The sequence below is a fragment of the Thalassophryne amazonica genome, chromosome 18 (genome assembly GCF_902500255.1).
Source record: "Thalassophryne amazonica chromosome 18, fThaAma1.1, whole genome shotgun sequence".
NCBI lineage: Eukaryota > Metazoa > Chordata > Actinopteri > Batrachoidiformes > Batrachoididae > Thalassophryne > Thalassophryne amazonica.
The window spans coordinates 64486076-64507858 of NC_047120.1; the positions used below are offsets into that span (position 1 = coordinate 64486076).

Sequence of the window (21783 nt, forward strand, 5' to 3'; positions counted from 1 at the left end):
GTTCCCAGCAGACCCTCACGACACGTTTGGGCCTGCCAGGTCTTACCGGCTTCCTACCCTCCCAGTGGATCCAACCCACCACCAGGTGGTGATCAGTCGACAGCTCTGCCCCTCTCTTCACTCGAGTGTCCAAGACACGTGGCCGAAGGTCAGATGATACGACTACAAAGTCGATCATGGACCTCCGGCTCAGGGTGTCCTGGTGCCACGTGCACTATGGACACCCTTGTGCTCGAACATGGTGTTCGTGATGGACAAACTGTGACTAGCACAGAAGTCCAACAACTAAACACCACTCGGGTTCAGATCATGCTGCCCGATCACCCCCTCCAGGTCTCACTGTTGCCGCCCACGTGGGCGTTGAAATCCCCCAGGAGAACAATGGAGTCCCCAGTCGGAGCGCTATCTAGTACCCCTCCAGGGACTCCAGGAAGGTCGGGTACTCTGCACTGCTGCTCGGCCCGTAGGCCGAGACAACGGTGAGAGACCTGTCCCCGACCCGAAGGCGTAGGGACGCGACCCTCTCGTTCACCAGAGTGAACTCCAACACTTGCCGACTGAGCTGGGGAGCAATAAGCAATGCGACCCCAGCTCTCCGCCTCTCCCTGTGGGTGACGCTAGAAAAATTAAGCGTCCAGCCCTCTCCAGGAGTTGGGTACCAGAGCCCAAGCTGTGCGTGGAGGTGAGCCCGACTATCTCTAGTCGGTATCTCTCAACCTCCCACACAAGCTCAGGCTCCTTCCCCCCTAGCAAGGTGACATTCCACGTCCCAACAGCCAGGGGCTGTGAGCATGGACCGGGCCGCCGGGCCACCCGCCCTCGACCGCCACCCAATCCTCTCTGCACCCGACCCCCATGCAGGTGGTGAACCCACAGGAGGGTGGGCCCACGTCACTCTTTTGGGCTGAGCTCGGCCGGGCCCCATGGGCTGAGGCCCAAGCACCAGGCGCGCTCGCGCGCGAGCCCCAACCCCAGGCCTGGCTCCAGGGTGGGACCCCGGCTTCACCATACTGGGCGACGTCACAGTCCTTGATCTTTTACTGGTCATGGAGGTTTCTGAACTGCCCTTAGTCTGACCCGTCACCTAGGACCTGTTTGCCTTGGGAGACCCCTACAGGGAGCACAAAGCCCCCGACAACATAGCTCCTAGGATCATCCGGGTACGCTAACTCCCCCACACGATAAGGTGGCAGCTAGAGGGGAGTATATTTTCTATTGATTTCTTAATCGCTAAATTGGAAAATGTCCCACCAATGTAAAGTTATTAAATCAAAATCAGCTGATGTCACAGTGATATAGGAGTATAACATCACATAAGAAATTTATTGATGCTCTCATTTGATGACATACAATTTTCAAAAGAGTTGGTCTTTTGGGGTTTTTTTTTAATTTTTTTATTTTTTTTAAATTGATGCTCTCATTTGATGACGTACAATTTTCAAAAGAGTTGGTCTTTTGGGTTTTTTTTTTTTTTTTTTTTAAATATCACTCAGAAAATTTATAAAAGCGAAGCGTCGCGCAGTGACGCTCATGGTACAGGGAGCCCCAAAGAGGAAGTGCCAAATTTTGAGTCCACAGTGAAACAGGAAATGTCAAATGTTGAACATTGCCCTGGCTCGACACTTCATGGATTGACAGAATAGATCTCATGGAATCTCACGGGAACCTGTAATATCCCACGAGATCTCGTCTCGTGGGATATTACAGGATATTACAACCCAACCTGTCTTATACTAACCCTATGACAGGGTTAGTATAAGACAGGTTGGGTTGCCTTATATATGTGTGTTTCTCTAGTGATTTGAAATGAGCAGGCAGCTGTTGATTCATTAGATATAACGTGAAGATGCTCAGGCTGATAAAAATACAGGTAATCTACTCCTCCTCTGTTCTGTATAAAACCTGTGTAACCTCTTAATTTTGATCTCTCCAAAGAACTCATTTTTAAATAACCTCTTAATTTTGCTGTCTGAGTGACACACCAGTGACAAAACTTTAGATAAATGCATCTAAAGTTATCTTCCTTAAGCTCAAACTGAAAGCAAATCTCTACAACTTGATATAAATTAATTAAATATATATAATCCAGCTTCCTGATGAAGTGGTGTAGAGGAGGATTTTCTTAGAAAGAAGACCCGATAGTTCAGCTACAATTTGCCAGAAAGTATATCTGAGATGAAAGCCTAGATTTGATGTTTTGTGAAAGAAGAATTTGTATTTCTTCACAACTGATGTAACTAAAGTCCAAGACATATTCAGTGACTTGGAAATGTTCATGTTTCCATCCCCTGACTTGTCTGAAGAAAACTGACAATAAAATTGATTATTATTTACAGGTTTTATCAAGTTTAAGAGATTTGCTTTCAGTTTGAGTTTGAGGAAGATCATTTTAGAAATTTTTATTCTTCATATTTTTTGTATTTCTTGTATATTGAAATGGCATAAACAAATTAAAATCAATCAATCAATTTTCAATCAATTTTTTTATATAGCGCCAAATCACAACAAACAGTTGCCCCAAGGCGCTTTATATTGTAAGGCAAGGCCATACAATAATTATGTAAAACCCCAACGGTCAAAACGACCCCCCTGTGAGCAAGCACTTGGCTACAGTGGGAAGGAAAAACTCCCTTTTAACAGGAAGAAACCTCCAGCAGAACCAGGCTCAGGGAGGGGCAGTCTTCTGCTGGGACTGGTTGGGGCTGAGGGAGAGAACCAGGAAAAAGACATGCTGTGGAGGGGAGCAGAGATCGATCACTAATGATTAAATGCAGAGTGGTGCATACAGAGCAAAAGAGAAAGAAACAGTGCATCATGGGAACCCCCCAGCAGTCTACGTCTATAGCAGCATAACTAAGGGATGGTTCAGGGTCACCTGATCCAGCCCTAACTATAAGCTTTAGCAAAAAGGAAAGTTTTAAGCCTAATCTTAAAAGTAGAGAGGGTGTCTGTCTCCCTGATCTGAATTGGGCGCTGGTTCCACAGGAGAGGAGCCTGAAAGCTGAAGGCTCTGCCTCCCATTCTACTCTTACAAACCCTAGGAACTACAAGTAAGCCTGCAGTCTGAGAGCGAAGCGCTCTATTGGGGTGATATGGTACTACGAGGTCCCTAAGAGAAGATGGGACGTGATTATTCAAAACCTTATAAGTAAGAAGAAGAATTTTAAATTCTATTCTAGAATTAACAGGAAGCCAATGAAGAGAGGCCAATATGGGTGAGATATGCTCTCTCCTTCTAGTCCCCGTCAGTACTCTAGCTGCAGCATTTTGAATTAACTGAAGGCTTTTTAGGGAACTTTTAGGACAACCTGATAATAATGAATTACAATAGTCCAGCCTAGAGGAAATAAATGCATGAATTAGTTTTTCAGCATCACTCTGAGACAAGACCTTTCTGATTTTAGAGATATTGCGTAAATGCAAAAAAGCAGTCCTACATATTTGTTTAATATGCGCTTTGAATGACATATCCTGATCAAAAATGACTCCAAGATTTCTCACAGTATTACTAGAGGTCAGGGTAATGCCATCCACAGTAAGGATCTGGTTAGACACCATGTTTCTAAGATTTGTGGGGCCAAGTACAATAACTTCAGTTTTATCTGAGTTTAAAAGCAGGAAATTAGAGGTCATCCATGTCTTTATGTCTGTAAGACAATCCTGCAGTTTAGCTAATTGGTGTGTAAAATGTGTGAAATACTAAGTGTTCCAATGCTTTTGGAGGGCACAGTATCCTAACCTTGTGATGAGTGTAAAATGAGTCTACCAGAGCAGAGAACAAAACATGCATGATAAAATAAAACAGTGTATCTACAGAATAACTCCAACATATTATTACTGTTTTGTTTTGGAATGTTGAATTTTCACTGTTGCTACAATTGTGTGAAATCATAGTCATATCATATATCATATTGATATGACAATATTGAGATATTTTGAGATAATTTGACCATATTGTACAGCCCTACTGTCAACTAACTGAAACTTTGAATATTAATTTACATCTACATTAAAAAAAAATGCTTAAAATGACAGGGGGTTAAAAGGGCTGTAATTAGAGGAGTCTGGGGGGTTGAGCACCCCCAGAAGCCTAAAGGCAAAAAAGAAAAATGCTTAAAAAGGCAGAGGGTCTGGGGGCCGGAGCTCCCCCAGAAGCGGAAAGGTTTTAGCCATGCTAATGCTCCCCTGAAGCATTTACTCAAATAAAGTCTGAAGGACCTACAGTGAGGAAAATATTTCAACACCCTGTGGTTTTGCAAGTTCTCCCACTTAGAAATCATGGAGAGGTCTGAAATTTTCATCTTAGGTGCATGTCCACTGTGAGAGACATAATCTAAAAAACAAATAAAATAAAAAAATCCAGAAATCACAGTGTATGATTTTTTTTTAATAATTTATTTGTATGTTACTGCTGCAAATAAGTATTTGAACACCTACCAACCAGCAAGAATTCTGGCTCACACATACTTGTTAATTTTTCTTTAAGAAACCCTCTTATTCTGCACTCTTTACCTGTATTAATTGCACCTGTTTGAACTTCTTACCTGTATAAAAGACACCTGTTCACACACTCAATCAATCACACTCCAACCTGTCCACCATAGCCAAGACCAAAGAGCTGTCGAAGGACACCAGGGACAAAACTGTAGACCTGCACAAGGCTGGGATGGACTACAGGACAACAGGCAAGCAGCTTGGTAGAAGACAACAACTGTTATGATTATTTATTAGAAAGTGGAAGAAACACAAGATGACTGTCAATCTCCTTCGGTCTGGGATTCCATGCAAGATCTCACTTTGTGGGGTAAGGATGATTCTTAGAAAGCTCAGAACTACACAGGAGGACCTGGTCAATGACCTGAAGAGAGCTGGGACCACAGTCAAAAAGATTACATTAGTAACACATGATGCTGTCATGGTTTAAAATCCTGCAGGGCAGCAAGGTCCCCCTGCTCAAGCCAGCACATGTCCAGGCCCGATAGAAGTTCACCAGTGACCATCTGGATGATCCAGAGGAGGCATGGGAGAAGGTCATGTGATCAGATGAGACCAAAATAGAGCTTTTTGAAATCAACTCCACGTACCATGTTTAGAGGATGAGAACAACCCCAAGAAAACCATCCCAACCGTGAAGCATGGGGGTGGAAACATCATACTCTGGGGGTGCTCTTCTGCAAAGGGGACAGGACGACTGCACCGTGTTGAAGGGAGGATGGATGGGATCATGTATTGCGAGATTTTGGCAAACAACCTCCTTCCCTCAGTAAGAGCATTGAAGATGGGTCATGGCTGGGTCTTCCAGCATGACAATGACCCCAAACACACAGGCAGGGCAACTAAGGAGGGGCTCAATAAGAATCATTTCAAGTGCCTGGAGTGTCCTGGCCAGTCTCCAGACCTGAACTCAATGGAAAATCTTTGGAGGGAGCTGAAACTCCAAACCTGAAAGATCTAGAGAAGATCTGTATGGAGGAGTGGACCAAAATCCCTGCTGCAGTGTGTGAAAACCTGGTGAAAAACTACAGGAAACATTTGACCTCTGAAATTGCAAACAAAGGCTACTGTACCAAATATTAACATTGATTTTCACAGGTGTTCAAATACTTATTTGCAGCAGTAACATACAAATAAATTATTAAAAAATCATACATTGTGATTTCCGGATTTTTTTTTTTTTTTTTTTTTTTATGTCTCTCACAGTGGACATGCACCTAAGATGAAAATTTCAGACCCCTCCATGATTTCTAAGTGGGAGAACTTGCAAAATCGCAGGGTGTTAAATACTTATTTTCCTCACTGTAAATGACATGGTGAGATGCTGAAGAGCTTCACTTGTTCATGTCTGCGACGTATACATATTATCTTCTGTGTCACTGTTATTCTGAATATGAATTGAATATTGAAATTACTTTAACATATGTAAATGTGTCTGTTCAAATTACAACTTTATTCTTGCAGCAGTATGACTTTTTTATGTGTGTAAACCTTTTTCCAGACAGTGGCCCTGATATTGTGTCATACCAAAGCCAACATCAAGCAGTTTGCAGCAATAATAATAATAATAATAATAATAACTAGAAGCACTCAGAGAGTGCAAACCTCCGCCAAGGCCATGGGGTCACTGACGCCATAACATCTACACGCCGTGGAATCATTGAACCTAAAAAAGTCTAACAATGATGTTTGCTCAGTAGTAAAAAAAGTTCATCTGCTGTGACTGGATAGCATGTATCCTTAGCGCTTGGCATCACAGTTTATTGCAACTTGCACCTTTCCCAGAAGCTACTGTCATCTGAGCACTGATATGTGCTTATAGACAAAAACAAATGAGACAAAATTCAATTTATTATTCAACTAAACTGCAAATATATGAATGTTTTAACATTTATGAAACACTTCTCTAAACAAGGCATAGGGTCACTGACCCTAAAGAGATTCCCTCCTTGGCACAGTGATCTATTTCTTTTTGTCTCTTTCTCTAAAATTGTATATAATAATTAGATTATTAATATATAAACAAAAATAAATTTAAGAAATATTACAGTTTGAAAACAAATGCACCAGAACGTGATGACAGCTGCAACTGCTTAATGCTAACTTTTAACATTGAAAATGCCATAGACATGCTAACGCGTTAGCATCGGGATCTGGATCGTGATCTGGATCACCATTAAAATTTAATCACTTGTTCCTCTTGTCATTTCCAACCACTCCACAAAATTTCAACAAAAAAAAATTTAAGAAATATTACAATTTGAAACAAATGCACCCAAACGTGATGACACAGAGTGTTTCTTTCTTTTTTGCTCTGTATGCACCACTCTGCATTTAATCATTAGTGATTGATCTCTTCTCTCTTCCACAGCATGTCTTTTTCCTGATTTTCTCCCCTCAACCCAATCAGTCCCAGCAGAAGACTCCCCCTCCCTGAGCCTGGTTCTGCTGGAGGTTTCTTCCTGTTAAAAGGGAGTTTTTCCTTCCCACGTGCTTGCTCACAGGGGGTCGTTTTGACCATTAGGGTTTTTCTGTAATTATTGTATGGCTTTTGCCTTACAATATAAAGCGCCTTGGGGCAACTGTTTGTTGTGATTTGGCGCTATATAAATAAAATTGATTTGATTTGACAGCTGCAACTGCTTAATGCTAACTTTTAACATTGAAAATGCCATAGACATGCTAACGCGTTAGCATCGGGATGCGGATCGTCATCCAGATCGCCACTAAAATTTAATCACTTGTTCCTCTTGCATTTCCAACCACTCCACAAAATTTCATCAAAATCCGTTCAAAACGTTTTGAGTTATCCTGCTGACAGACAAACAAACAAACGCGACCGAAAACATAACCTCCTTGGCGGAGGTAATAATAATAATAATATTAAATGTTTGCACAAAGAACAGACTGAAGATGTTCAGTCACTTACAGTGAGTTTGTGTTGCTCAAATTTGGTGTAAAGAGGCCTGGAACTGAAAAGCAAACAGTCCCTACGTGTCAAAAATTATATAAAACTAACAGGATTACTTAAAAAAAAAAGGAAATTAAAACATTTTATTTTTCCCATTTAATAAGCACATCGGTAGGTATAAAATAAACTCTGTAGGTTCACATATGAAGATCCACAAAGAAACATCTGGACACAACAAATAAACAAATCTACATTTTGATCGAAACTTTTTTCAGAAATTACCTTAATATTCACATCCTCCCACAACTATGATTTAAAAAAAAAAAAAAACCCTTTGGGGGAATTATTACAAGGTGACTATTGACTTATTTCCCGTCTTATCCTGACACCTAGTGGCCATTTAGAGTAGTCGCGTGAAGACATTTATTTATTCAGTAACAAATACAACGGAGACGTAAAGAAAATAAAATTCAAAGGAAGAAAGAAAGCACATGCTGGTTTATGTATTTTAATGACTTTAAAAGGTGTTCAAAGGATGTTTAATCCATTCAAAGAGATTAATAAAAAAGTTTCTCATACCAAAAAAAAAAAAAAGTTTCTGGTGAGAAATCTTCCTTGAATGAATGTGATTTAAAAAAATTCACAAGTAGTTTTCTTTTTGGCTCAAATGTTTCAAAAATACCAGATGAAAAATTCTGCAGCGGTTCTGCTGTTGAAAGTTTTGATCAAAGCCACCTGTGCAAATGTTAATGTGTCCTGAAGGGTATCCGGTGTAAAAGATGTGCCAAATCAGCATGCAGATAAATGTCAAATTGGCTGGAGTGATAAAAAAAAAACAAAAAAAAAACAAGCACCAAATAAATCAGCTTCTAGTTTTTGGGGGTTTGTCACAGGAGATCCAGTACAGATCTGCATAACAAACTTTTATGAAGGCTGTCAGTTTCTGGAGTGTACCAGATTGCTTTTTTTTTTTTTTTTTTTTGTCAAACCTATTTTTAGACGAGGGCTCCACCTCCCCTCGAAAATTATTCATTCATTTTCTATACCCGCTTAACCTTATGTGGGTTTAGAAAATGAATGAATTATTTTAGATGTTTCCTGGATGGAGGCAAAAAGCAAAGAAAACCACTTCAGAGAAAAGTGTGACAGAAAATTTTTATGCTGCTATAATACTCAGATTTAAATATTTCACTGAGGCTCCTATAACATTATTAAATTGGAGAGTTAATTTTAATTTCACACAGAAAACAAACAAACAAACAAAAAAACAAGAGCAATCCGTGATTTCTGACGTCTCCAATCCAGATCTGGATCACTTCCAAAATGTAATGGAGTCTTCCTTGGCCTAATATCTATCTGTGGTGAAAATTTGGTGAGAATCCGTAGAGTAGTTTTGATGTAATCCTTCAAAAGCCGATATAAAGTGAAATCTTGATCCAGAATCCAGATCTGGATCACCTCCAAAATGTAATGGAGTCTTCCATGGCCTAATATCTATCTGTGGTGAAAATTTGGTGAGAATCCGTAGAGTAGTTTTGATGTAATCCTTCAAAAGCCGATATAAAGTGAAATCTTGATCCAGAATCCAGATCTGGATCACCTCCAAAATGAAATGGAGTCTTCCATGGCCTAAAATCTATCTGTGGTGAAAATCTGGTGAGAATCCGTAGAGTAGTTTTGATGTAATCCTTCAAAAGCCGATATAAAGTGAAATCTTGATCCAGAATCCAGATCTGGATCACCTCCAAAATGAAATGGAGTCTTCCATGGCCTAATATCTATCTGTGGTGAAAATTTGGTGAGAATCCGTAGAGTAGTTTTGATGTAATCCTTCAAAAGCCGATATAAAGTGAAATCTTGATCCAGAATCCAGATCTGGATCACCTCCAAAATGTAATGGAGTCTTCCATGGCCTAAAATCTATCTGTGGTGAAATTTGGTGAGAATCCGTAGAGTAGTTTTGATGTAATCCTTCAAAAGCCGATATAAAGTGAAATCTTGGTCCAGAATCCAGATCTGGATCACCTCCAAAATGTAATGGAGTCTTCCATGGCCTAATATCTATCTGTGGTGAAAATTTGGTGAGAATCCGTAGAGTAGTTTTGATGTAATCCTTCAAAAGCCGATATAAAGTGAAATCTTGATCCAGAATCCAGATCTGGATCACCTCCAAAATGTAATGGAGTTTTCCATGGCCTAATATCTATCTGTGGTGAAAATTTGGTGAGAATCCGTAGAGTAGTTTTGATGTAATCCCTCAAAAGCCGATATAAAGTGAAATCTTGATCCAGAATCCAGATTTGGATCACCTCCAAAATGAAATGGAGTCTTCCATGGCCTAATATCTATCTGTGGTGAAAATGTGGTGAGAATCCGTAGAGTAGTTTTGATGTAATCCTTCAAAAGCCGATATAAAGTGAAATCTTGATCCAGAATCCAGATCTGGATCACCTCCAAAATGAAATGGAGTCTTCCATGGCCTAATATCTATCTGTGGTGAAAATTTGGTGAGAATCCGTAGAGTAGTTTTGATGTAATCCTTCAAAAGCCGATATAAAGTGAAATCTTGATCCAGAATCCAGATCTGGATCACCTCCAAAATGTAATGGAGTCTTCCATGGCCTAATATCTATCTGTGGTGAAAATTTGGTGAGAATCCGTAGAGTAGTTTTGATGTAATCCTTCAAAAGCCGATATAAAGTGAAATCTTGATCCAGAATCCAGATCTGGATCACCTCCAAAATGTAATGGAGTCTTCCATGGCCTAATATCTATCTGTGGTGAAAATTTGGTGAGAATCCGTAGAGTAGTTTTGATGTAATCCTTCAAAAGCCGATATAAAGTGAAATCTTGATCCAGAATCCAGATCTGGATCACCTCCAAAATGTAATGGAGTCTTCCATGGCCTAATATCTATCTGTGGTGAAAATTTGGTGAGAATCCGTAGAGTAGTTTTGATGTAATCCTTCAAAAGCCGATATAAAGTGAAATCTTGATCCAGAATCCAGATCTGGATCACCTCCAAAATGTAATGGAGTCTTCCATGGCCTAATATCTATCTGTGGTGAAAATTTGGTGAGAATCCGTAGAGTAGTTTTGATGTAATCCTTCAAAAGCCGATATAAAGTGAAATCTTGATCCAGAATCCAGATCTGGATCACCTCCAAAATGTAATGGAGTCTTCCATGGCCTAATATCTATCTGTGGTGAAAACTTTGTTGAAATCTGTGCAATAGTACTGAGGTAATCCTGCTAACAGACAGACAGACAAATAAATAAACACTGATTATTTTTATTATGTTCTTGGTGGATGCAATTAAGGGTCATTGAAGGTGTCATATTCTGGAACTGATTCTGAAGCTGAAATGGTTTTCTGGATGAAAACATAAAAAAAAAAAAAAAAAAACATAACTGAATGCATTCATTCAGCTTTTTGTTTTAAAGTAGAAATTCAGCACGTGAGATGATGAGTGTTGCACTTTTTGGTGCTCTCAGCACGGGCATCCATAAACTGTTTGCACAATTTGTATTTACTTTTTGTTTTTCCACAACAAGACATGCAGGAATAAATAAGATGGTGCAGGAAGCAGCCTGGCAGCAGCAGGTGTTTGGGTTCGAGCAGCAGTGACGACGACACTCATACTTATTCTAGTGGATAAAGAAGAAACACTGGCAGCTTCCAGTCGTTTGTGTTCGGCTTTTGTCTCTAAATTCATCAAAAACAGAGACGGAAAAAAGAGGGTTGGCAAAGCTGAGGGACAGTCGAGCGTTAGAGGACACAGCAAAGAAGAAACGGCAACATTTCTGCAAAACATCACTAATATAAGTTTTCTTACAACATCTTGGTAACATCTTACCTTTCTTTGAAACATGATGGAAAGAAGTTAAAACTGAATGGAGCAGAACAAAGTGACACAGTGAAAAAAGAGAATGTTTGAACCAACTTAAAAAAGTGTTGCGATTTGTAAAAACCTGAATGAATTAAGTTGTTTGAACTTACAGTAGTGTTCAGAATAATAGTAGTGCTATGTGACTAAAAAGATTAATCCAGGTTTTGAGTATATTTCTTATTGTTACATGGGAAACAAAGTACCAGTAGATTCAGTAGATTTTCACAAATCCAACAAGACCAAGCATTCATGATATGCACACTCTTAAGGCTATGAAATTGGGCTATTAGTAAAAAAAAAAAAAAAAAGTAGAAAAGGGGGTGTTCACGATAACAGTAGCATCTGCTGTTGACGCTACAAACTCAAAACTATTATGTTCAACCTGCTTTTTTAGCAATCCTGTGAATCACTAAACTAGTATTTAGTTGTATAACCACAGTTTTTCATGATTTCTTCACATCTGCGAGGCATTAATTTTGTTGGTTTGGAACCAAGATTTTGCTCATTTACTAGTGTGCCTGGGGTCATTGTCTTGTTGAAACACCCATTTCAAGGGCATGTCCTCTTCAGCATAAGGCAACATGACCTCTTCAAGTATTTTGACATATCCAAACTGATCCATGATACCTGGTATGTGATATATAGGCCCAACACCATAGTAGGAGAAACATGCCCATATCATGATGCTTGCACCACCATGCTTCACTATCTTCACTGTGAACTGTGGCTTGAATTTAGAGTTTGGGGGTCGTCTCACAAACCCAAAAAGAAAAATTTTACTCTCATCAGTCCACAAAATATTCCTCCATTTCTCTTTAGGCCAGTTAATGTGTTCTTTTCCCAAATTGTAACCTCTTCTGCACATGTCTTATTTAACAGAGGGACTTCGTGGGGGATTTGTGCAAATAAATTAGCTTCACACAGGCGTCTTCTAACTGTCACAGCACTTACAGGTAACTCCAGACTGTCTTTCATCCTGGAGCTGATCAGTGGGTGAGCCTTTGCCATTCTGGTTATTTTTCTATCCATTTTGATGGTTGTTTTCCGTTTTCTTCCATGCGTCTCTGGTTTTTTGTCCATTTTAAAGCATTGGAGATCATTGTAGATGAACAGCCTATAATTTTTTGCACTTGCGTAAGTTTTCCCATCTCCAATCAACTTTTTAATCAAACTACACTGTTCTTCTGAACAATGTCTTGAACGTCCCATTTTCCTCAGGCTTTCAAAGAGAAAAGCATGTTCAACAGGTGCTGGTTTCATCCTTAAATAGGGGACACCTGATTCACACCTGTTTCAAACTGTGGTTATACAACTAAATACTAGTTTAGTGATTCACAGGATTGCTAAAAAAGCAGTTTGAACATAATAGTTTTGAGTTTGTAGCGTCAACAGCAGATGCTACTATTATTGTGAACACCCCCTTTTCTACTTTTTTTTTTTACTAATAGCCCAGTTTCATAGCCTTAAGAGTGTGCATATCATCAATGCTTGGTCTTGTTGGATTTGTGAGAATCTACTGAATCTACTGGTACCTTGTTTCCCATGTAACAATAAGAAATATACTCAAAACCTGGATTAATCTTTTTAGTCACATAGCACTACTATTATTCTGAACACTACTGTACATTTGTAAGTTAGAGTTGATTTAACTTTCAAACTTAAGTTCAAACAACTTAAATCATTCAGGTTTTTACAAACTGTAACACTTTTTTAAGTTGGTTCAAACATTCTCTTTTTTCAGTTCACCTGCTGTGAGAAAATCGTAGAAGCACAAGACCTGCCTCAGAACAAAGACCAAAGAGGACCACTTCAGATTTTAAGAAGCTGCTTCAGAAGAAGCGGACACAGAACCAAGCCGGGGGGGATCACGGACTGAGCAGCAGGACGGGTTTAGTAAAGACAGGGACAAACTGGAGACGAGTGTGTTTATTTAAACCAGCAGATGTACAACTATTTGATCAAACAGTTTTCTAACTGAACTCATCCATCGAGCAAATGTAAAACAGAACACGAAGGCTGAATGAGGTTTTCCTCTTCCTGCCCCGAAACTGATCCACAGTCTGCATCAAGGTGCGCCTCTGCGTCTTGGTGCCACGTCAGTTCTGCACTGACATTATTATTGTTTTTTTTTATTATTATTATTTTAATGTAGAATGGGATTATGAGCACCACAATAACTGTATGTAGCTTTGAAAGTGAACTGGTTTTTTTCATGCATAAATGAGAATTAAGGGGGAATTTTAATTTGTATTCTTTTTTCTTAAGGTGTTATTTATCATTTTTGCCAGTTACATTAACATTTTTGTTCCTAATTTCATTGCTGAGATCTGGGAAAACAATGAGTTTGTGGAAATAATCTGAAATTTGTCATTTTAGGACCCAGTGGAATCTGGCTGCTATAAAACAAGTTTCAACCCCAGTTATTTTGATTTGTTTTTTTGTTTGTTTGTTTGTTTGTTTTTTAAATATCCAACATTCAAGTTTGCAGGTTTATGGCTGTGTTCCGTTTGTATGAAGAGAAGTTTCTGAAAATCCGCAAGATCTAAAGTGACTAAGAAATAAGTTAAGTTTAGTTGTGTTTTCTTAGATTTTTTTTTTTTTTAACAGATGTCAAAGTTTCAGCCCGAAATGATGCCAAAGTGGCCAAACCGTAGGGTCAAAATCTACACACAATATTGGTAACCCTAAGTTGTGTTACACGCTCTGACTTAAATGTCACTGAGATGTCATGACAAGACCAAAAAAACAAAAATGTTGAGACAACATTACAAACTAGAGTGCCAAGGGCCCTGTGAGTGGCTCAATTAAAGACCAAGGCAAAATGGCCACTTTCAGAATAAAAATGGCCACCATTTCCAAACAAACAACTCTACAAGTATAATTTTTTGATGTGAAATATGTCAACGACCAATTTTACACCCTTGAGAAATTAGAAAAAAAAGTTAGACAGTTTTTGAGAACATTACCTTGAAGTGCTCAAAATGGCTATTTGCAGCATAAAAATGGCTGCCATTTCCAAACAAACAAATCTATGACTATATTTTTTTGATGCAAAATGTCAACGACCCATTTTACACACTTGAGAAACTAGGAAAAAAGTTAGACACCTTTCGGGAAAATTACGTTGAAGTGCTCAAAATAGCTATTTTCAACATATGGCCGCCATTTCCAAATGAAGGAATCTACAAATATGATTTTTAGACGGGAACAATGTCAATGACCCCATATTATGCCCTTGCCAAATTAGAAAAAAAGTTATCAGACAGTCTTTGAGATATCGCAATAAATGGACGACTACAACGGATGCCGCGCCACAACATAGGGTTATCGACCTATTGGCGGGTAACCCAAAAAGATGATTTTGGGCATCAGCTCAGGTATGTTCTCTGAGTGCTGTTCTGGTTATTTTATTTCAAACATTGTGATTGTCTCCTCACGATCTCAGCAATAAAAAAGTGAATAAAAGAAATGCAAATCACTTTAACCTCCTGAGACCCTGCGTCCACATATCAGGTCATTGTTACAAACAAACCAACAAACAAACAAAATGTGTCTTCTTCAAAGACAACACAGAGAGAGGAGAAATTAAAAATGTTTTAAACCAAAGTTGGGCTTTTAGGAGGTTAATGTGAGAAGGTTGCAGGATTTAGTTGACCCCAATCAGCCTTTTCATGACCCTCAAACACGATAGCGTCCTTAATTTAAAGGCTGATATGGAAAGGTTTACAGTACGTTTGTTTACAGAAACACGGACGTTTTTACGCTGATAAGGTGCATCTGTTATAAAGTGAATCAGGTTAATCTACAATAAACATTCCCGGTATAATTTCAAACATTTACATTAGCGGCTCACTATCGTGATACGTGACCTCTAAACCTCAGAGGAATTATCAAAACCTCACAGCATGAAAAGATAAAGTTACACTGAAAGAACCAGTAGAAGTGTCATCTGTTTCTTTGTTTTTACAATACTAAAATCCTCCGTGGGATCAACATTTACAGCCTGGTTCAAATCAGGTCCACCTGCAGGAAATAAGATCCTGGTCGAAAAGAAATGAACATGCATCAAAGACAAGCAGAAAGAGACATTTTCTTCAGAGGAACTTCTGAGTCCGTCGTGTTCTGGTTCTGGTTAAAGGGGTGAGGGGGTGGGGGGATGGGATGGGGCGGGGGGTAGAGGTGAGGCTCCTGACGGCATCATCGGCTCGAGGAGACGTTATGGCCAAAAGTAGGAGTGGGAGGGGGAGGGTTAAAGGGGGAGGAGCTTGCTTGTCTTATCGCATCGTCTGGCTGCATCTGTTTTTTTCTGTTCTCACACGGTTGAAATCAATTTGACGTCTGTGGAGCTGCGGACAAAGAGAAGGAGAAGCTTCCAGGTAAATTATACAGAGCTCCACCTCCTGACCTTTAAACCCGAAACCTGCAACGACTCCACAAGGTTCTACCATTTTAATAGTTACAAAGTTCCCAAACCATTAGAAATTCATTGTGCAACATGTTTAGCTTTGACCCTGAAGTCAATGTGAGATGAAGAAACGCTCGCCTTCACTTCCCTAGGCTTTGGAAAATGGAGCAGGCAGACAGACGAATGAGTCGAGCTCCATGTGATTGTTAAGACAGTAACTCAAAATGAATAAACGCTCTCATTCTGTACGTCTCCAAATCAAAAGGGTATATCATGAGGATAAACTGGTTACAATTTGGTTAACATTGAGTCACCAGATTATGACAAAAGTGCCTTTGTTTTGGTTATGTACTATCCTGTCTGCCACCTGGTGCATGGATAATGGAACTTCCGAGTGGGTGCGGTTAAAGTTACATGGAGATTGAAATTCGTTTGTCAGATTCTTTCATTTCCAAAGCGCTGGTCTTGGGGATCAACGCTGCTTGTTCTATTAGACTTGTGTAAATTAGGGAGTGACTTGAACACCATATCAGGTGTATATTCCCATGATGCTTCATGACTAGGATGGCCACTGAACCTTGAGCACACCGTATGCTAATAATCTCCTATGAGCCGAGCCACGCCCTCTTTAGGAGTCGTGACAAAGTTGAAAATATTTTCAATTTTGAGAAAGTGGTTAATTTAAAAAAATGACGGCGATTCAGTCGGAATTCTCTTGTAGGACATTGAATCAACTTTTTGTTCGGCTGATTCACAGAGTGGAGGGGTGTAAAGTGGGAGGAGCTTATCAAGGAATGAGCAAGCGCACTGAAGCAGGCGGAAGCCATATTGGATGTGCATGTGTTGGGGCGGGGCTATGAGTATTTTCTTAAATAAATTTAAGAAAAAAACAAATCAAAGCAGTAATATGCACGTCCCATTTCTGATGTGTGATGCAACTTTAAGATTTCAGATGATATTTTTACAGAACTTCACTATATTCAAATGAAACCAAATAGATAAAAAAAAATCATGTCACTGTGAGCGCCTTCGCCCTCCTTACGATCACGTGAACGGCACTGTGATTGGCACCAGCGACGGCCATCGCATGCTTTTCTGTCATGTCAATCTAACATACCGTAAAATATGATCAGTTTGCTCATTTTACAAAATCTTGGAACAAAATCTATCAGAAGAAATGTCACCTAAAATAGTTCTTACCTTGTGGGGAAGCGAGGCTCGTACTCTTCAACTCCTTGCTGTAGAAAAAACAAAAAACAAAAACAGACTGAAATATTTCAAGACAGCTGGAAAACAGGAACATAAACAAAAATCCACATTCACGCCGACATTAATAGCACATTTTGTTTGTAGAAATATTGAGCTTTTACACTTGTGATTCTTTCAGTGTGGCCATGATGGAACTGCAGATGGGCCATGAGAAGTTATTAAAAATGAATTATAAAAAGTTTTGATTTTCAATTTTGACATACGTAAATAACAGTCAAGACCTTGCCACACATTTTCCCTTCTGGAAACCCAAAATCCCCCCCCCCAAAAAAGCACTAATAAATGTCAGAAATTCAGAATTCTTTGGCACGCAGAGCTTTGACCTCCCCGTATTAATGTATACAATTTTCAATTTTTTTTTTACAGTTTTAAGATACGGAGTTTGCTGGAAGGATAACTTACAGTTGTGAATTAAGACTAATACTGAATTGTTTGTATCATCCTCCACATGGACGTACACTCACAGAAATATTTAACCCTAACTTTTAAGATTTATGTAATTTTATGACATGACAAATTCCCATGTACTTTTTTAGATAATTTTAAAACAAACCTACCAAATAAACCTTACATGATCCATATTCATGACTGTAATAAATCTATTTATTTGAAATGCATAATCCTGAGCTTTATGTATTTAGTATTAATAAAATATAATTACTCTAAATCAATAATAATGACAGTATTTAAAATACATAAAGTTTATTGTTTGAATTGCATAATTATGTTACCTATACAAGATAAATGGCATAGGTAACATAATTATTATGCAATTCAAACAATAAACTTTATGTATTTTAAATAAATACTGTCATTATTATTGATTTAGAGTAATTATATTTTATTAATACTAAACATATAAAGCTGAGGATTATGCATTTCAAATGAATAGGATTTATTACAGTAATGAATATGCATCATGTAAGGTTTATTTGGTAGGTTTGTATTAAAATTATCTAAAAAAGTAAATGGGAATTTGTCATGTCATAAAATTACATAAATCTTAAAAGTTAGGTTTAAATATTTCTGTGAGTGTACACTGTTGTCTTACAGATGAACGCAACTTTCTCCGTTTAACTCTTAGATGCCGGTGAACCGTGAACGGGAAGCATTTACTCAGCGAGTCAATCAGGCAAACAAATGGAGCAACAGCTGCACGTAATTCTGCATTTTACTCTGTAACTGCAAACATTTTGGGATTTGACTGCACTCTTGGTTTATTATTTATAAAGTCCCAACAGACTTACTGAGCCTCTGCATAAAAAAATAAATAATATAAAACTTCTCTTCGATGACGGAGGCATCAATGTAGATGACTACAATCTGTGCAATGCCGCCTCTCAAAACTCAATCGTGACTCAGAGGAGACATGATTGGAGCGTTTATATAATCTAATGAAGCATAAAGTTCTCGACAAGCCGGTGCACGAGAGATCTCCGTGTACTGTCACAAGACAAGCTGTCAAAGCAAAGCTATTTCTGTGTAGCATCTCAGGTCAGCAGCAACTCGGAGATCGCCAGCGAGCCGTGTTGGGAAAATCAGAGCGCTCGCTTCTGCCAGATTCTCTCCTCTGGGAAATTTCTAATATGCAAACTGCAGGATTTATGCAGGCTGTCAAATATTAGCAATGACACTGAGGGCTGGAGTAAGAAAATGTACTCACACTGAAACCAATGATTCAAAAGATGGAAGAATGGTGATTCAGGAGAATTTTGCAGGGAGACTTGGAAAAGTACTTGCAGAAGAGCACAGATATTTCTTTTTGCATGTATGCATAAAAATACCTCCTGCAGGCTGAGCTTCTCAGAGAGGCATCTTCTCCAGCATCTTTGGCAGTATGTACAAATGAACATTCATTCATTCATTTTCTGTCACTTATCCGGGTCTGGGTCATATCTCTAAACAGCTCAGCCTATGCTATGTTTGCTCTGAGTGTCTTTTGGTGAGGTTATTTGTTTTATTTGAGCTTTTAAACCACAAAACCCATTGGCGGGTTTTAACCCTCAAGCAACCAAGCTATTTTAGCGACTAATACGACAGAGTGAGGTTATTTATGACTCTGTTGACTTTATATTGGAATACCTCCTATATAAATCATTGTTTTATGGTTCTTCATATTTATTTTACTCTCTAATATATTTGTCCTTCATCCTCATTCTGCACTGTTAAACCGAACACTCCATTTTAATACAATAATTAAGTTAATGTTGCTCAAACTTTGAAAAAAGTTAAAGTCACTCATTTCCATGAATTAAACTAACTCAAAAATTAATTGTTGTCATAACAACTCAGTTCCTTTAAGTGCATTTAAAGTTTTGTGGCATTTAAGTGTTGGTGATGTATTTCCAGTGCATTCATTCACTCATTTTAATTGAGTTTATATAACAGAGGCCAGCAGGTGTTGCTGTGCATATGTCCCAACAGCTCAAAAGAATTCTCTGGTCACAAGGCCAGAGCCCTGGGTTGTAGCCCTCTGGTTAGAGAGTCTGACTTCCATGCCGGAGATTGTGAGTTTGCGTCCCGAGGGGAGTGAATGCGCGGAGTCAATACAACACAACGCAAAGTCAACAAGTAACCCAAAGAATGCATCAAAAAAAATCTAATCCAAAATGTAATGCAATTTTTTTTAGGCAGAAATTTGTCACTTTTTTATTGAAAAACATAAACTAGATTTACATAAGTTTAATTAACTTAAATTTTAAATTTTAAGTTTAATTGTTAAGTTACTAAAACTTTAACAATTAAATTTTTGAAAATTATTTTATTTAAGTTGGCAAACTCAAGTGGTTTAAGGCAATCGGTTTCCTCAAATGGTTTGAATTCAACTAACTCATTGAGTTTTACAGTGTTGGCATCAATGCTTGTGTAAATCTTGCTGTTCTCGGTCTGTTGGCCATGCGTCCTTGCAAAACAGTAAAATATAATGATTAGAGTTGGCAAATTACAATATCATCAGAAGCTATAATGTTGAAAATCTCATGAATCTTTCTGGGGTCATAAGTGACCTCGCACAAGTTTGGATTATCTTTGCCACATGGATCAGCCAATCCTATTCTATGAACAAATGCAGGACAAATAGATTGACAAGTTTGTGGTAGGAAACTTTTTTCTGATTAAAATTAGAAAAATGGTGCGTAAAAATATACACTAGGTCGCTTGAGGGTTAAAAGCAGGTTTTCTTAAAAATCAAAAAAGCCTAAATGTCACCATTTGTTATTGTCACAAAGTGTAAAAACATTAATGAACAAAAAACTTTAGAGTCAGGTCCTCCTGAACAGGCACACCACTCGGTAAAAGTCTCGCCTGGAACTCGGTCAGACTCCTTGTGCATAAAGGCCCGAGCCAACTCAGAATAACTCCTAGCAAACCCTCGGCTCTTGAGAGTTTGGCTTAACTTTTTCCATGTTTGAAAACTGGATGCCGAGTTGCACTAAGCTTACACGGGTCTGCCTCCACCCAAGCGAGAGTTGACGAGCAGCGGCAGGGAATCAGTTTTGAAAATGCTTGAAACCAACATGAGTTTTACTGATATTTCCAAACAGTACAGCAAGCAGAATACTGCTCCCTCCTGAACCACTACGGACCATGCAGAGTCACCACTTAGAAGAATTAAATGCTGGAATTATTAGGGTTCCTCCAAATTCAGGTGGATCCAGGTGTAGTTCCATTTGCCGTCATTGTTTATCATTGATAGATTCTTAAGATTTGACATGACATAATAGTTGGCATGAAAATAGTGTGTTTGTGTGTCATTTTTCCACTAAGGTCATCCAGCTCCAACTCCAGAACCGGATTATGGAAATATTTTAAATTATGAGTAATACGAACTAAACTTAGACCATCTTTGGAATCCAGTCATAGGTCTGTGTCGTGAGTGTGAGTGTTGGTCTGCAGCCACCCACCTGTGAGAAGCCTGGCACCGCCACACTGTAGGGGTGTTGTTGCCGGCTTTGCAAAGTGGCAAAGCTCTGTGCAGGCATGTGGGAGTGGACGCCGTAATCAGGAGTGGGGAGCGGCAGGTCTTCTCTTTCTAAAAGGTTCCCTGTGCTGCTACTCTTCCCATGATGGAGGCTGGAAACACACCAATGCCACAAGAAGAAAATCAGGAAATGGTAAACATGTTGGTGCCTGTGCCAGCACGTTTCTGTGTCAATCACAAAGAAATGTGAGAAATGTTTGCAGGGGGCACCTGGAAGGGGTCTCAATCCATTTGAAGGTACTTTTGTAATCAGCTATTTTTAGATTTAACAAAACTTGAACTTCCAGGTCAAAGTGCAATTATACACCTACTTTAAAAAAAGCACTGAATCTAAACAAAACCATTTTTCTAATTAATATAAATTTATCTGTCAGATATTTTTTTCATTTTGAACAGAAGAACCAACTGACTTTATAAAATGTAACAAAAAAGTTGTACTATTAGTCTGTCTACCTAAGAAATTTAGCACAAGTGCTAATTTTAGCATTAACATGCTAACAGTGTGCTTTGTAAAGTGTTAGCAAGTTAGCATGTTATGGTGAGCCTAATATATATATATATATATATATATATATATATATATATATATATATATATATATATATATATATATATATACACTGCACAAAGCATGAAACAGGAAAATGACTACAAAAAGAGTAAAAAAAAAGAAGCACTATTCTGAAATTATTACTGTCAATCATCAAACATCTTGCACATTAGCATGCTAAAAAAGGGTGCTTTGCTTTGTTTAAACTGTTTGAAGGTTAGTATGCTATTGTTAGAAATTAAATATAAAATATATTATGCAAAGCATATAAAAGAAACACAAAAA

General features: G+C 38.6%; 1 protein-coding gene across 6 annotated transcripts in view; it reads right to left on the reverse strand.

The window, feature by feature from the left end:
* Window positions 1–14495: 14495 nt before the first annotated feature.
* baiap2b (BAR/IMD domain containing adaptor protein 2b) overlaps window positions 14496–21783 on the reverse strand; it is a 104955-nt gene continuing 97667 nt past the window's right edge. For all 6 annotated transcript variants that reach the window (XM_034194483.1, XM_034194484.1, XM_034194482.1 and 3 more), the window contains 4 exons: window positions 20872–21040; window positions 16901–16938; window positions 15050–15641; window positions 14496–15003 (listed from right to left, as the gene is read on the reverse strand). In XM_034194483.1, coding sequence (XP_034050374.1) covers window positions 15608–15641; window positions 16901–16938; window positions 20872–21040 — 241 coding nt within the window. In that variant the 3' untranslated portion in view covers window positions 14496–15003; window positions 15050–15607. The remainder of the gene's footprint in view (window positions 15004–15049; window positions 15642–16900; window positions 16939–20871; window positions 21041–21783) is intronic.